Source organism: Neovison vison, chromosome 1 (genome assembly GCF_020171115.1).
Source record: "Neovison vison isolate M4711 chromosome 1, ASM_NN_V1, whole genome shotgun sequence".
Classification (NCBI taxonomy): Eukaryota; Metazoa; Chordata; class Mammalia; order Carnivora; family Mustelidae; genus Neogale; species Neogale vison.
In genome coordinates, this window is record NC_058091.1 from 30,560,734 (window position 1) to 30,577,867 (window position 17,134).

A 17,134-nucleotide genomic window follows, 5' to 3' on the forward strand; every position below is an offset into this window, starting at 1 on the left:
ACTTACTAATGTTGGTAAGATTGAGGAAGTAGAAGTTAGGGGGCTACCACTGGAACTGTTGAATTTAAGACCCAGCTACTTCGATGGTGACCCAGCGGTTGAGAAACCACGGCTGCAACCATACATGTCTTTCCAACACTTGTGAACACACTGGCAAGCTAAATTTTGAATGTATGATACTTCTGTTATAACTTCAACCCTCATTTCTCCAAGGTCTTATTTACAACCAAAAGATGATAGCAGAAAGAAGGTTTCCTCTTAACTTCCACTATCCAGATCTTGTGCAAGTGCATGTTGTTAGCAGAATTGATCTTAGCATCCAGTACTTGGCCTACAGCAAATCTTGGAAATAGGGTTTTTACTTTCTGGCCTATGCAATATAGGAAGGCTCATAGAAGGAGCTGGGATTTGGAAGTGATTAATACTCTTTGCTTTAATTGAGAATGGAAATATATTGAGAGTATCTACCCCTTTACTCTTATGGAGCTTATGTTTTCTGAAAGGACAGAATGATTAATCAACTAATTAAATAATTTAATTTCATTTGCAATAAAGAATAAAGAGGGACAAAGTTGCTGAGGGAAAATAAAATGAGAGGATCTGATTTAGACTGACGATGGTAGAGAAGGCTTAGCAAGGAAAGTGAAACTGAAGCTGAGATTTGAAGGTTAGGAAAGGAAAGGAAAGAACAGGAGAAGAATGTTCTAGCTAAAGGCTCTGACACCAGAAAAGCAGTAGCACATTGAAGGAAGTGGATAAAAGTCAAAATGACTAAAATGTAGGGGCACCTGGATGGCTCAGTTGGTTAAGCATCCGACTCTTGATTTCAGCTCAGGTCATGATCTCAGGGTCGAGAAATCAGGCTCTGTGCTCAGTGGGAGTCTGCATAAGATTCTCTCTCCCTCTCCCTCTTCCCCTACCCCTGCTTGTGTCTGCTCTCTCTCTCAAATAAATAGATCTTTTTTTAAAAGATAACTAAAACAAAGAAAATGTTTTTTTCTCTGTCCTCCATGAGACTGTCAGAAGGAAATTGTGGCATAAGATGAGTCTAATGTTATAGGCGAAGGCTGGATCTTGAGTACTTTTATATTCATATTATAGATCTGGTATTTGTTTTAAAAGCAATGGGCTTTGCTCTTTAAGCCGGAGAAAGAGGAAGAGGAAGGACTGGGCAGAGGAGTAGAAGCAGGTGCTGCTGATGAATGGAAAGAAAATAGAGGAACTGTGATCTCAAAATATCATTGATGATAAAGAATGGACTTACAAGAATTGTTTGAGCAAACTTTGATCAGAAATTGAGATGTCTGTACTAGTGATTTTGTACTAGTGATTTTGGAAGTGGTACAGTTGTGAGTTGATGACAAAGCCTAGAAATAATAGTTGATAAGGCTGAAGTGGAAATGAGGGTGTCAGGGAATTGAAGAGTGAGTGTTTTGGATGTCGACACGGAAAATACTGTCACCTAGGATGATGACAGGAATTGGGATGGAGAGACAGACTAGGAGCCATAGGTTTCAAGTTCATCGGATAGGGTTAAATGACAGGTGACGTAGTCAGATGAACTGAACCTTAAAAGAGCTGGAGTTTTTACAAAAAATGACTGCATAATTGACTGGAAATGGTGATGAGGAAGATAGATATCCTCCCTCACCACTGGGGAGGGAATGGGAAACAGAGTCCATACAAGGAGAGTCAAGTTTCAGTTAATGCGAGGTCATAGAAGAGGTTAATAAAGTTTGCTGATCATTGTGTGGCAGTTCCAAAGAGTAGATCAAAGAATTCCCTACCCCATAATAGAGAAGGTAAGGAAGTGAGTCAAGAGCAAAGAAATGCCAATAATTATGGGAACTTTGTTATAATAGAGAATTGGTTTCCCATTACCTGTTCCTATGCCAGTTAACAGAATCAGAATCTGAAACTAATGCCCTAAAATTTTTAACATGATCCTCAGAAATTCTGATCATAGTTTTGGTTAGTTGATTTAGTGAAGAGATGACTAATGGACCTTATCCTGAAGAACAGGGATAGGAAGGATGATGGATTTCCTTCTGACAGCCTCGTGGAGGACAGAGTATTACATGCCTTGGTATAGATGTCAGAAAACCAATTTAGATGTCTCAAAGAATAATGTTTAAAGTGGAATAAGAGCTTTGAAAGAGAGAGAAAGGTGAGGGAAAATTGCATATTATATTCCTTCGGTTTCTGAACTCCTTTCCCAAAAGAGAAGCCAGTTATTGGTTTATGTTCTTAAATAAGCAGGTCCACTTTCTCATGCTGATTATCGTATTAACATTGGATGATAAAAGATGAAGATTTTAGAAATTTTTTTAACATTAATAATGCATACTCACTAATGATTGTGAGAAAGAATGGCATCATTTGGAGGAAGATATTTGCCTCCTGGTTAAATTTTAGTTTTTATAATGGCAGTTAAGTTATTCCTGCCTAATGGATTTGATATTATCCACATTAAAGCATATTTTATCAAGATAAATTACCTCAGAAGGCTTACAAAGGTCACTGTAAATAAGTTATGCAATTTCTGTCATGCTTTTTCATCGAGGGCTTGCATCTAAACTGAGATTTTTGTGTTGCTTCTGTATATTTTTGGTCTTATTGGAAAAACAAATTTGTTTTCCTTTAATAAACTCAATTGCTTTTTGTTAGCTTTTTTTTTTTCCAATTATAGTTTTAATTCCCGTATTTGTGTTACTTTGGAAGTCAACTTTGGGAAGTGGTTACATTTTAACCTTATTTATTTTTTTACCTTTTTTTTTTTTTTTTAAATGTTAGTCACCGTAAGTACATCAATAGTTTTGCATCACGGGGTATGATACACAAGCAATGAATCATGGGATACTACATCAATAACCTTACTCATTTTTAAAAGTACTCACACTGTTTTTTCCATCTCATGGGTAGGAGAAAGATATGTAAGGTCATGGAAGGAAGTCCTGCTTGTTTTCACTGAGGGAAGAGAATATAGTACCCTCTGTGTGCTAACAGATTACCCTAATAGTTGTCCATTCCATTCTACTCTTACAATTTACTCTTACATAAAGGACTATAAAGCCCTTTATGGGAAGTTCACTTGTGAAAAGTGGAAATATAAAGTCAGAGGAAAGCAAGCTTAAACAATTCTAACTACACATCTGACTTCCTTTACCTTCTCACAGCTCCTGTTCTATTGTGCTATATTTCCATGTGTAGAAACACTTATCCAGTTAATATGGTATTAGATCTCGAATAGCTTCTTTGAGAATCCAATGCTCCATTCAGAGAATGTGAACAAGATGAATTATATCTCTGCAGTTATTCAGAGGATAGCAAAGCCTGGACTCCAGGTAGTGCTCGCCCTGGGAAACCAGATAGAATCGCAGTGATGGTTTTGATACTTCGGAAAGCAGCAGTCACCTGTAGTAATATCTGTAATAAAAAAGTTTAGCTCTGGGGCGCCTGGGTGGCTCAGTGCGTTAAAGCCTCTGCCTTCGGCTCAGGTCATGATCTCAGGGCCCTGGGATCAAGCCCCACATTGGGCTCTCTGCTCAGCGGGGAGCCTGCTTCCTCCTCTCTGTCTCTGCCTGCCTCTCTGCATATTTGTGATCTCTATCTGTCAAATAAATAAATGAAATCTTTAAAAATAAAATTGATTGTACTTCTCTCTCTCGGCCTGCCTCTCTGCCTACTCGTGATCTCTGTCAAATAAATAAATAAAATCTTAAAAAAAAAAAGTTCAGCTCCATAACTCATGATCTTACCCATCTTTTCTCCATTCATTTCTCTAAAAGAAATACCTGTTTAAAAAGCTTTTTTTAAAGGAAAGACTGAATGCAACTACTCATTGTATGTATTTGCATGTATGTTTCAGTGTAAACAGATTTGATCATGTTATACATACTTTCATGTCTCTTGGAATAATACATAGTGGAGATGTTTTCAGATCAGCACAGAAAGATCTAATTCATTCTCATAACAACTACATAGTATGTCGTAATGTGCATACTGTCTTAATTCATTTACCCAGTCCCGTCTTGATGGACACTTTTGTTGTTTCCAATTATTTTTAATGTAAACAGTGCTATAGTAAACATTTTTGCTCATACTCTTGGCAGTTGCAGTGATGTCCATTGGGAAAATCCCTAGCATTGAAATTTATACATCAACATGTCAACTGCATTTAAAATTTTGGTAAATGGTCTCAAATCGCCCATTAGGGAGTTTGTTCCAATTTACATTTCCTTGAACACGGTTAACTTCCTCCCACATGACTTTATGCTGAGCATTGTGAAAGTTTTTAAGTTTAAAAAAATGATACTTCATTATTTTTTTGACTGACATTTCTTTGAGCAAAGCTGAGCATTTCCATATTGGCCACTTGAAATCTTTTTCTGTAATTTGCCTATTCATATCTGTGGTCCATTGTATTTATATTAAATTGCATGTATTCTCATATGTGTTATAAATGTTTTTTTCTTAGCTAACTTTTGGATTTTCTTCATTTACAAATATTTTACCTTGTATAAATTTTTTATCAATTTATTTATAGTCTTTGGGCTTTGTCTTACTTATAAAGACCATACCTATTTTATCCATAATTTCCTCCAGCCTTTTTAAATTTAATTTCATTTTTACTATTAAACCTTTGATCTGTCTGGAATCTATTCCATGTAGTAATGGACTACATGGAATATTTTCCTGAATATTCCATTTCTTCTATTGATTTTAAATTTTGATATAACACAGAATTCTCATATTTGCCTGAACCAATTTTTGAACTTTCTTATCTTTTCATTGATCTTACTATTTCCTCTTTGGTATCAAACTGTTTTCTCACTCTGTACTATAATGTTTTTAATACTTGATTATTCTTCAATTTTAGAATTTTTCCTGACTAAATATACAGGTTTACTTTTCAGGGTGAACTTGAGTATAATCTCCAAGGAATCATTTTCATGTTTTAGTTGAGTTAATGCCTTGATTAAGTTAGTGAGAACTGGCATTTTTACCAAGTCAAGTTTTCCCATCTCAAAAATCAAAGCATGTCATTTCATTTCTTGAATATATTCATATAAATATAAGTATAATGCCCTTGAATTTTGAGGTTAAATTGTACTTAGTTGTGGTGTATTATTTTAATGCATTGGTGAATTCTGTTTTCTAAAGTTCTTTACTATTTCAATTGATATTCATAAGGGAGAGTTCTCTGATATTCTGTTTTCTGCTTCTTTATCAAGTTTTAATATCAGTGCTGTTTCACTGCTTCTGTAAGATTAATTTTGAGGCTTTGCTTCTGTTTCTGTGCTCTAGGGCCTTTAATAGTATTAAAATTAATTTGTCTTTAAAAGTTCGAAAGCCCAGATGTTGGATAGCTTTTAAATTTTCCTCCATTGCTTTTATTATTTTATAACTTCCAACACTTCTAGGATAAATGTTATAGCATATTTTCTATAAAACCATCCATCCCAAACAGTTTTTTAAATGGTATATACTGAATTTTACAAAGTACTCTTTTCTGATTATTTTAAACTCTGATATATTTCTGAACTTTTTTTTTTAACTTTACTGATTTTGAGTCTTTGTGCTTGTGCCATTGAGCTTGTGTATGACTGTCTATGTCCTTTTACTTAAAGGCTACACAGTAAATATTTTAAGCCTGTGGACATATGGTGTCTGTCACAATTACTTAACAGTAGCTCAAAAGCAGCCATAGACAATATGTAAACAAATTAATATGGCCATGTTCCAATAAAACTTTATGTACAAAACAGACAGTTGGCACATAGTTTGCCAACTCCCTTTCTTGCCAGCAATAGCCATTGGTGATTTTTGTTTATTTTTTTCTTTTTAAAGTAAGAGGTTTTGTGTTTACTTATCCATTTCACAAATTTTAAACCATCAGATTCTATTTTAACTTTATTAGGATATCTGCTTTTTCTTTCTTTCTTTTTTTTGGTTTTTGTTTTATTATACTTTCTTTATGGGGTGGCCGGGTGATCGGTATTAAGGAGGGCACATGCTGTGATGAGAACTGGGTGTTTTATGCAACTAATGAATTGTTGAACGCTACATCAAAAACTAGTGATGTACTGTATGCTGGATAACTGAACATAATAAGAAAATAAATAAAAAACAAAACAATAACTCTTGAGTTAGATGCTAATTCACATAGTGAAATATTTCAGGTATGATATTTTCTGAGAGCATGCTTTTACTCTGTCCTGTAAGTTTGATGTGTGATGTTTCCATTAGTTTTTAGACTTACGCAGTTTTAGTTTTTATTTTTCCTATATTGTTTATGAAAGTCAAGATAAGGAGGATACATAGATGAAGTTGCAGGTGTGTGTTAGTTTAGAGTGATTATTTTATTTAGATGTTTCACACCTGGTTCAGTCTATGGTCACTTCTCTCTTGGAACACTGGGCTAGAGTAATGAACTGGTCTCCCCCCCCCCCCTCTCTCTTCTGCTCAGAAACCTGCAGTGGACTTTTCCACTTTATTCAGAGTAAAAGCCAAAATCTTTATAATGGGTGTCCTCAGACTCATGTCCCAAACTGAATCTTCTGCCCGCCTTCCAAGGCACAAGCATTGGCTCTCCCGATCCTGTTTTCCCCATGACATATTTAGTTCATCAAGGCATGCATGGATAAGCTAGAAAGAGCCCTAACTCTTTCCTTCCTCTCATACCTGCCTTCGCAGGCAGTCACCCTGACTTCCTTACTGTATAGCCTACTCTCAGCTTGACTTTATGTGGTGTCTCTGTTTCCTGTCTCCATCTTCTCACGGGCCTCTTGTTAGCCCCATAGCTGCTCATCCAGCCTCTGGTCTTAGCACAACGACAAATCTACTACCGCTTAGGAACTTGACTTGACCCTTTCCCACCTGTGCTTGAGACCATCTAAAGCATGACCTAATCCTCCTTTCTAGTCCCTGGTCGTCCTTTACAGCATCACTTTATGCATTCACCCAGTACCTTCTGAACAGAACTCTCAAACACACTGTATTCTTTGCTAGTTCCGGCCTTTGTGCTTGTTTAGCCTGCTGCCTCCTGTCCCTCACTTAATATATCACTTGTCCTTCGAGACCCACATTTCACATTTTCTGTAAGGACTTCTTTGATGAGACTAGCAGATCATTGATTCATTCATTCCAGAAATGGGCAGGAAGTACTAGCTGTGCAGAAAGAACTCTGCCACGTATTAGTGGGACATACACAAACCACAGTGCCATCCCTGCCTTTGTTTCAGCTTTGTCCATTTACCTCTATTAGAAACATATCATGTTATACACAAATAATGAATCATGGAACACTAGATCAAAAACCAATGAAGTACTGTATGGTGACTAACATAACATAATTTAAAAAGCATATTTTATAGAAGTCTTTCTTTCTATTCTGCAAATCACTCAAAGCTCGGATTTTGTCTTTAATTTCTGTGTATTTCTAGGATCTACTATATGATAAACAGCTGTTTCTTACTTAAATTATCCTCTCTTTGGCCCTTTATAGTGCCTTTTTAGATCACTATCATGTTTTCTAAATTTGTTAGAAGATATTTTTCTTAGGAGTGTAAATAATTTAGCATAATAATGCCAAGTTGTATAGCACTAAATAGAGCTATATGGTCAAATTATACAGCTATCTTGTACATAGATGGATAAAAATAATCAGTCTGGGTATCTTCCTGTTAAGGAACTATGGTTCTTAAATTTTTGTGTCTATCAGAATAACTTGAGGAGCTGATTAGAAATGTATATCTAAGGACATGAAAACATGTTTCATATCATTAGTCATTAGGAAAATGCAGATTAAAACCATAGTGGGATACCACTACTTACCTCTTACAGTGACTAAAATAAAAAATAATGACAGTCTCAAGTGCAGACAGTTAAGGGAGGTAACTGGAATTCTGATATATTGGTGATGAAAAGGCATATCATACAGCCACTCAGAAAATAGTCTGGTAGTTTTCATAAAGTTAAAAATGTATTTACCATATGACCATATTTACCATATGACCAGCAATCACAGTCCTGGTATCTACTTTAGAAAAATTAAAATATATTCTCTTACACACACACACACACACACACACACAGAAACTTCACATGGATATCCATAGAGGCTTGTAGTCATGATTGCCCACAACGGAAACAACTCAAACATCCTTCAGTGGGTGACTGAACTAACAAAATATCCATCCATACCATAGAATACTACTGAGCCATAAAAAAGAATGAACTATCAGTACAACTTAGGTGAATCTCAAAGGCATGAAACTGAGTAAAAGAAACTAGCCTCAAAGTTATATACTGTTTTATTCAATTTCTATCACAGTCTTGAAGTCAAGAAACTGTAAGGATGGAGAACAGGTCATTGATAGCCAGGGGTTGTGGGTGGGGAGGGTTTAACTCTGAAGGAATAAAACAGGAAATTTTTTAGGGTAAAGGAACTATTCCATATCCTGATTGTGGTGGTCATTACACAAATTGAACATATGTTAAAATTCATAGAACCAAACACAACAAATGGAAAAACAATAAAATTTTTCTATGTGATTTTTAAAAGAAGATTTTTAAAAGTACGTATCTCTGGGCCTGGTTCCTAGGGATTCTAGTTTATTTGTACTATGAACTAGCCTAGACCACAAGCGGCAGACACAGATTCAAAGAAAGTTAAGAATGAGCAACCCAGACTTATTTTAGGATCGTTGTCACTTCAGGTCTCTCCTAAACCAATTAAGAAGCAATGAGCCGAATATTGGTAAGAATAGAGACGAAAGAAAAATGACCCTTGGGACCTCTATATTCCACACAGAGACCAGAAGGATTACCCAGATGGTGGTCCAGAAGCTGGTTGAACTCACTTGGCCAGAGTGGGAAGTACTATGACACTACTCCAGTATCTGCCTGCCACATAACGGGAGTATTCTTCCCCACAGTTAAATATTCCCTGCATTCAGCTCATGTTGTCTCATTGGTGCCACAAACCAAGGCCTTCCCCAAATGGAGCTTGACTAAGGAATCAATAACAAGCACATCAAGACATTCCCCTGCAGGGGGGATTCACCTGAAACAAACGGCAATCCAAGCAGTATAATTTGTATAGCAATTATTATATAAATATAATTATTTATTATTAATTATTAATAAGCAATTATTATTATAAATATAAATATATATTCCAAGCAATATTTTGTTTTGTTCTTTTAGCTCTGAGTGTCTATTCATGAACATGAGAGAAGAAACTGAGTAGGTGAAATGTTTCTCCTCTCCTTACCCTTGGCCAATGAAGGACTCTGTTATATCCTAGCAAATACCCTCCAGTGAACTTCATCCCAAATCATCACATATTCGTAAGAGCTGCTTTTAGAAGATAGGTAGCAACTCTTGTCTGAAAAGATGGAAGTTTAGGCAAGATGACCCAAGTGTAGTTAATCATAAGGTCTATGCATAAAATGATTTCTAACAGGCTAATCACCCTGCACAAAAATAAAACAGGAATATACTCCCCATGAAACTTGAAGAAAACCTTTTTTGTTTCTGTGTATTTTGTACAGGACTCTAAAAAGGCTTAAAATGTGTAAGTTGCTATTTACCTGTACAGCCACTAGATGGAGTGGTTTGTTAAACTATTTCCATTTTATAGCTGCAGTAGATGTCACAGAGAACTGTTTTCTTAGATAATTTACTTAGTTAATTATTATTAACTTAGAAGTTTAAATTTTTAAGTACTTTAGGGATAGTCAGTGTGATAAAGTCTGTTCTAGAACCCCAGACCCCTGAAGCCCTATTCCCTGCCGGTATAGTGCACCTAACAAAAAACAAAAACAAAAACAAAAAACCTATGGAAAACTCTTTCAAAAGAAACTATTGAAATGTTGATAATGAAACTTTTAGAGCAATAGAAAGCAAACACAGTACATGATGTCCAAACAGGAACTTTTTTTTTTTAATAGACTTTGTAAAGATTGATTTATTTATTTTAGAGAGAGAGGGAGAGTGTGCACCGGGGCAGGGGGGCATGGAGAAGAGACAGAATCTCAAGCAGACTCCCTGATGAGCACAGATCCCCTGGCTCAGTGAATCCCACAACCAAAAAATCTCTACCTGAGCCACCCAAGCGCCCCAAACAGGAGCTTTGACTAACTAAATACTTCATTATGTTAATCTAAAGTCTTTAATTTTGCAGAGAATTTTCTCCATTGTATTAGTGAGTCTCAGTGAATTTTTAAAGATACTCTGCTGTAGCATTTATATGGATTGCAGATAAGTGGATCAAATCCCACATCTGAGTTCAGGCCAGGTCAAAGAAAAGACACCAGAAGTAAAGTTAATATATTCAGGGCATTGTAAAGTTGGAGAATTAAGACAGATGGTCAGTGCTGGTCAGAAATCAGCAAGGACACACCTCTAGGTGAACTCAGTTGGGTTTACTGGGCCATTGCAATGAGGAAGAGTGCATGCACTGGGGATCATGGGCATCTCTTAAGAGGGGAGAAAAGTCTTCCAGGAAGTATGTTGGATATAGAGAATGTAAAGATCTTGGTGGAATGGATGTGGACTTGTCAGAAAAGGAATTTAGTGGGGTGTCTGGGTGGCTTAAGTGGATTAAGCCTCTGCCTTCGGCTCAGGTCATGATCTCAGAGTCCTGGGATCGAGCCCCACATCGGGTTCTCTGCTCATCAGGATCCTGCTTTCCCCTCTCTCTGCCTGCTTCTCTGCCTACTTGTGATTTCTCTCTCTGTGTCAAATAAATAAATACAATCTTAAAGAAAATAAAAGAAAAGGGACTTAGAAGAAAAGTCAACCCTAGTAGCTAACATTGGTTTGTGAGGTTAGGGGATGAGAATAATTTCTATAGATTCTTGCATTTTAAGAACTGTGGCCTTTATTCTGAGTGAGTTGGGAACAACTTAGATTCATGCTTTTTTAAATAGAGTAGTTTTGGAAGGATAGAAAACAAGTAATAATGATTGGTTGAAAGTCTGAACGAAAGACACACTTGCTTTTAACTTCATTCCTCTTGAATTTTATGTCACGTTGGGGATTACCTGTGTTTTAAGATAGGTAGAATATAATTTTTAATAATTTTATACAGAATATTATATACTAAGACTTAGTAAGACCTTAAAACACAAGTAATTTTACGCTTTCTTTGATAAACTCATTGAACAAAAATGCTAAATAACAATTACTTGTAAATGCTAAGTAATACTCTTTTATGTTCTATTAATATCTACTGTAGGTGCAGAAGTCAAGAAATAAGCAAGTACGAGAATTATTTCCAGATGGTTTTAGTATTCATCATGCAGGAATGCTTCGGCAGGACAGAAATTTGGTTGAAAACCTTTTCTCTAATGGGCATATCAAAGTTCTAGTCTGCACAGCGACACTAGCCTGGGGTGTCAATCTTCCTGCTCATGCCGTTGTTATTAAGGTAATAGCTTACCTTATGTGGATTTGTGTGTGTCTTAAATCTGGGGGTTGGTTTGTTTAGAAAAATACTGCGATTTGGCTGTTTCATTGACCTCTAATGCTATTCATATAAGGTCAGAATTATTTTCTCCCCAAAAAATCTAGTTTATATTGTGAAAATTTAACTCTATCACAGATGATGAAAGGATTAGTTAAAGTACACTTTTGAGATCTTGCCATATTTGCCTAATTTCAGTATTCAGCTCATCAGGATTATATTTGCATGTGTTTATATGTAAATTCTTATTAACTTTTCCTCATCTAGGGAACACAAATATATGCTGCCAAAAGAGGCTCCTTTGTTGACCTTGGAATTTTAGATGTCATGCAGATATTCGGTCGAGCTGGAAGGCCACAGTTTGACAGATTTGGGGAAGGAATCATCATAACAACACATGACAAACTTAGCCATTACCTCACCTTGCTCACGCAACAAAACCCGATTGAGAGTCAGTTTCTGGAAAGCCTTGCGGATAACCTAAATGCAGAGGTAAGATTCAGTGAATAAGAGATTGGAATAGGATCATCAGCTGAAAGAATGACCAAATAAATACAAGGTTGAATTGGTTGCAGTTCTGTAGTATTTAGGAAGACAGCCTGTGCCGTTCCACAATCATAAGGCACAACAGGCTGAATGGCCATATTGTTAGTTAATTCAGAACCGAATGAGACGCAGGTGATCACAGATGAGAACTTGTTGCTAAAAGAGTGTACTTTTAAACTGTGAGGTTTTGTTCTAGGCCAGAACCAAAGCTATACAGACTAGAGAAACAGAAATAGCAGTAACCACCCCTGTATTTGTGTTACATTTTTATAAAGTTTTTCTAAGGTTTTTAAAGCTCTTTTATGTTAGGTCATTTGATTAAACTTGTTATACAGAATATAATTGCTTAAATTGAGCTACAGTATTATAATTTGTTTCCTCTGTGTATAGGCATTTTGTGTTAAGATTTAAATAGCAGACTCTGGAAGTCTAGGTAACATATTAACTGGTAAAGAGGATAAACATTCTTAATTTAAGAATCTGTGTGTCATACATTCAAATGAAGTTTCACTGTTTTCATGACATTTTTAGTTATTTCCCTGGCATTCAACACTTTCCTGCTACTCTTTCCTTTCTTTAAAATGGACTCAAATAATTTTTTAAAGTAGATGGGATATGTGTTAAATAGGTAAATAAGTAAATGGAATGTTAAATAGACAAAGAAATGAAGAAACATTTGTAATCAAATATTGTTGTGTACAAGTCTTATATGAGGTACTTCTTAAAGATCTTATAAAATTTCACTTACATTCTGTTCAGTATTTAAAATTCAAAACACATTTATTTGCAGTCTCCTCTGTTAAAGAGCGGATAGTCCAAACGGGGAGCAAAAGGTACAAAAATACAATGTAATAATGTTGAAAAGTGGTAATTTCTGTAGAAGCATTCAGTAGAAGGAAGAAAACATTTTTGGTCACAAGCTGTTAGGAAAGGCTTTATTCATGAAGGCAGCAGACCTGATCTGGGATCAGAAGATTAGAGGTTTGGAAGATTTGGTTGAAAGTTAGAAGTCATGAAAGATGCTGGTCTCTAGTAGCATAATTAGAAGAAAATAAAAAAGATTAGGAAATAAATTTTGACTCTAAAGAAAATGTTATTCTAGCTCAATTTCAGTCCCCATCACCTGCTATGGTTTCATGGCTTAAATAATTGGATCTTTGGCCTTGGGTCTACAGTATCTCTGATAAAATAGTCTATTGTACAATGGTGGTAATAGTAATAATGGACTAAGGACCTTCCAGATGTCCTGCAAGGTAGATGTAATTGCCACGGAGAGGTATGTGACTGATTACCTTCAGTCCTTCAGCTACTGATTTTTGGAACTATATTCAAACTCAGATATATTTAACTACATACCTAGTATTTGTAGCTAGATTTTTTTTTTAATTACTTGACAGACAGAGATCACAAATAGGCAGAGAGGCAGACAGAGAAAGAGGGGGAAGCAGGCTCCCCGCTGAGCAGAGAGCCCCCAAAGCAGGGCTTGATCCCATGACCCTGAGACCATGACCTGAGCAGAAGGCAGACGCTTTAACTCACTGAGCCACCCAGGCACCCCTGTAGACAGATTTTTGTTGCCATATATATACTGTAGTTTAGTTAACAGTGAATACATTTCTCGACGTTGATACTCACCATTTACCTTCTTCTAAGACCAGGACTAATTTTCCAAAATGGCCATCATAATTTCTCTGCTTACAATAAAAAGAAAGGCTCCCTTTTGTGCAGTTTTTCTAGTAAACTGTATTAAGGAATACTGTCTTCATAAACTTATAATTAGTATCCTTGATAGCTTTTTATAAATGGTCAAGTAAACTCTAGATGGTGGTGATGTTATGGTGTGGAAGACACCAGGTAAGTGTCTTGTCCTCAAGGAGGTCTTTTTTACAGACTGTAAAACATTATCAATAAAACTATTTGGTCAAGACCTGAAAAATTAAAAATAAATTGTAGTCCATTGATTTACCTCATATTCATAAAGTACTTATTAGGTAAGTCATCTTCAGAAATGCCAACTAACTATAACTATAATTCCATTTAATGCCATAAAATGCATTCAAATAATGAAATACATACGTTGAAATTTTTAGCTAACATAGTGAGGTACAGACTGTTGGTAAAACTTTTTTCTCATATTTTGGTCTACTTGGATTAGCTCCCAATTAAAGTAAATTTTCTTGTTAAGGAAAACAAACCCCCTTAAATTGTAGTTGAGTATGAAATTAAATTTTGTAATCTGTGGAAATCAAGTGTGAAATTAGTTTATAAAATGAAAGTGTGCTGTGTTCTTAAAGTAATGGAATTTTAAGTCTTTAAACTCCACAGATCTTTGCAAAACTATTCAGTGGCAGTGATCAACATAAAGGTCATGTTAAATTAGGAATTTTGCCTCTGCTAATATCATTTATAACATGAATATCTATCCTGACCATTAGTTTAGAAGAACTGAAGAGAGTATTATATTAAATAATAATTTTAATACAAACATTTTTGTGAGACAGATTTGCTGATTGATACCTAATGGGGCTGATTTTCTAATGCTAATGCCAAAAGGTCACAAGTCCCAAACCTGTATAAAGCCACTTAATTTTGCACTGAGAGAAACACCGAAGCATGTTTGAGGCTTATTAAAATGTCTTCAGCAGACATTACTGGGTACCTACTCTGTGTTGGCCTCCTGTAGTATATACTTTAAAATATGTTAATCTTTCTGTAACCATACACATATTCTATATGGCGTTTTTCTTGTCTCTGCAAGACAGAGTATAAACACCTTGTCCTTGGATTTAAGGCTTCCGTAGTCTAACCAACCTTCCCAGTGCTGGTTCTGGTTACTCTCCAGCACGTGTCATGTGCCTTAGACAGGCTTTCGTTCTGCTCCCTTCACCTGTAAAGCTCTGGTTTTCCCAGAGACAATATCCCTGGGTGGTTGTGAAAATTTAATAAGTGCCTGTGCCAAACTGGTATTTAGTAAATGATTTGTATCACTCACTGTTATCTGATAGTCCCTTGATTCTCAGCCCTGTTTATACTTACTCCCAGCTTGCAAATCCTAGCTGAATAAATACATGAATTTTTTTCATGTATTTACTAACAGATACACACACACATACATACTCATGATTATTTATTCCATTTTTGTATGATTTTAACCAGTTTAAGAAAACACATACACACAAGTAAGCAATTAACATAACCTTAAAAACTAAAGTTTAAATAGATAAATTAGATACACAGCGATACATTGAGTCTTCTAAAATTACCAAATTTGGGGTTCTTAACAGAACATAAGACTCTTACACTGTTTATTTGATGGCCTTTTTGTAAGTTTCATGTATTAGGTGTTTTTAATTAAAATCAGTTTTTAATATTCTATACTGGGCACTGTGGATGGTGGTTTCATGTGTGTCATCTTGTAATTAGTTACATGTTTCTCACCAGCATGAGTAAATGACTTCTTGAGACGAGGGATCAGGCTCTAATTATTCCCATATCCGTTGTGCTTTACATAATACTGACTCCTTGCTGACTTACTATATGATTATTGAGATGAATGGATATATTGCAGAGATTTGAAAAATACTTGTTTTTATAATAAAAGGCTCCTATACTAAGGTAGCCACTAGGTGACAGCAGATATTTACAAGTAAATTTTTGTCTTTGTCACTAGGTGGCATTCAAAGATTAATCTAGAAATATGATGTGCCATCATGAATTTACATCCATTTTTCAGGATGGTCTGTTAGTTTCTTTTGGTGATCATTTAGAAGACTCAAATGACTTGATCCATACTCTGATACTTGCTTCCTCCTTTCCTTTATTTTATCATTAGTAGCAATAAGTATGTATTAATGTTAATTTACTGAGTCTGATTTTGAAAATAATAGCAAGCTATTTTATCCTTTATAAAATTTTCTACTCTTGGAGGAGTCCTGTGATAGTATTTTAAAATACCTATAGGTCATAAGAGAATCCACGCAGTTTTTGGTGTCAAATTGTAGAATCGCAAATGAGAAACACTATCAGATTTTTAACTGTTTTTAGTTTTCTTTACCTCAAGAAGCTAGAAAATGTTTTAACTGTCTCATTTTTAAATATTTGGGGAGTGTGGCACAACTCCCTTATTGGTTATATTTTAGTATTGTTATTCTTCATTTTGTAGAAAGTTTTAATTTGCATTTAGGAAATGTATATATATTCCTATATTGAGGATGACTTAGTCATTTGTAAGTGCATTAGTATAAATTTATGAATTTATGTAATTATGGAAATCTAATTGACATATGACACTGTATAAGTTTTAAGGTTTATAATGCGATGGTTTGATATGTATATAGTTATATAGTAACAATAAAGTTAGTAAATGTATTAATAGTCACATAATAACGATCTTGTTGTTTTCATGAGTACGTTAAAGCTCCACTCCCATAGCAACTTTCAAGTATACAATACAGTATTATTAACTATTAATTAGCTATCATTAACTATAGTTACCATACTATACATTAAACAATGCAAATTATTCATTTAACTGAAAGTTTATACCTCTGACCAACGTCAGTTCCTCTAGTTCCTCCACCCTCAACTCCTGGCAACCACCATTCTACTCTGTTTCTCTGAGTCTGATGTTTTCAGAATCCATGTGCAAGTGGGGCCTTATATAGTATTTGTCTTTCTCAGACTTATTTTAAGTTCATGTAAATTTAAAGTGAATAGTCAGAATCTGCCTCGTCATTTTTTACTTTGGTGATTTTTCTTTTTTAATAACTAATAGTATGATGTAACAGCATAATGATATTTTGTATATCGCTAGATCTCATCTTCAACTAGCCAAGTATCCACATTTATTTCACAAAATTAGTTATACAGAATTTAAAATTATAGGATTTATAGGAATAAAACAAACGTGCAAGTTTTATTTTCTTTAATATTCAGTGTTAACTTTATTCTTCCTTTCTTTCTCCTAATATATATATATAATGATTTAGGTAGAAAACATCTTTCCACCTGTGATTAAAGTATTAAGAAATTTAATTTTTTTCACCCAGATGTTCAGGGAAAATTATACAACTATGAAGTTTCACAGCTTGCATGAATTTTCAAATTATGGAATGC

General features: G+C 35.1%; 1 protein-coding gene across 1 annotated transcript in view; it reads left to right on the forward strand.

Moving 5' to 3' along the window:
- ASCC3 (activating signal cointegrator 1 complex subunit 3) overlaps window positions 1-17,134 on the forward strand; it is a 343,681-nt gene that overhangs the window by 185,895 nt on the left and 140,652 nt on the right. The window contains exons 15-16 of the mRNA XM_044245000.1: window positions 11,246-11,437; window positions 11,741-11,965. Coding sequence (XP_044100935.1) covers window positions 11,246-11,437; window positions 11,741-11,965 — 417 coding nt within the window. The remainder of the gene's footprint in view (window positions 1-11,245; window positions 11,438-11,740; window positions 11,966-17,134) is intronic.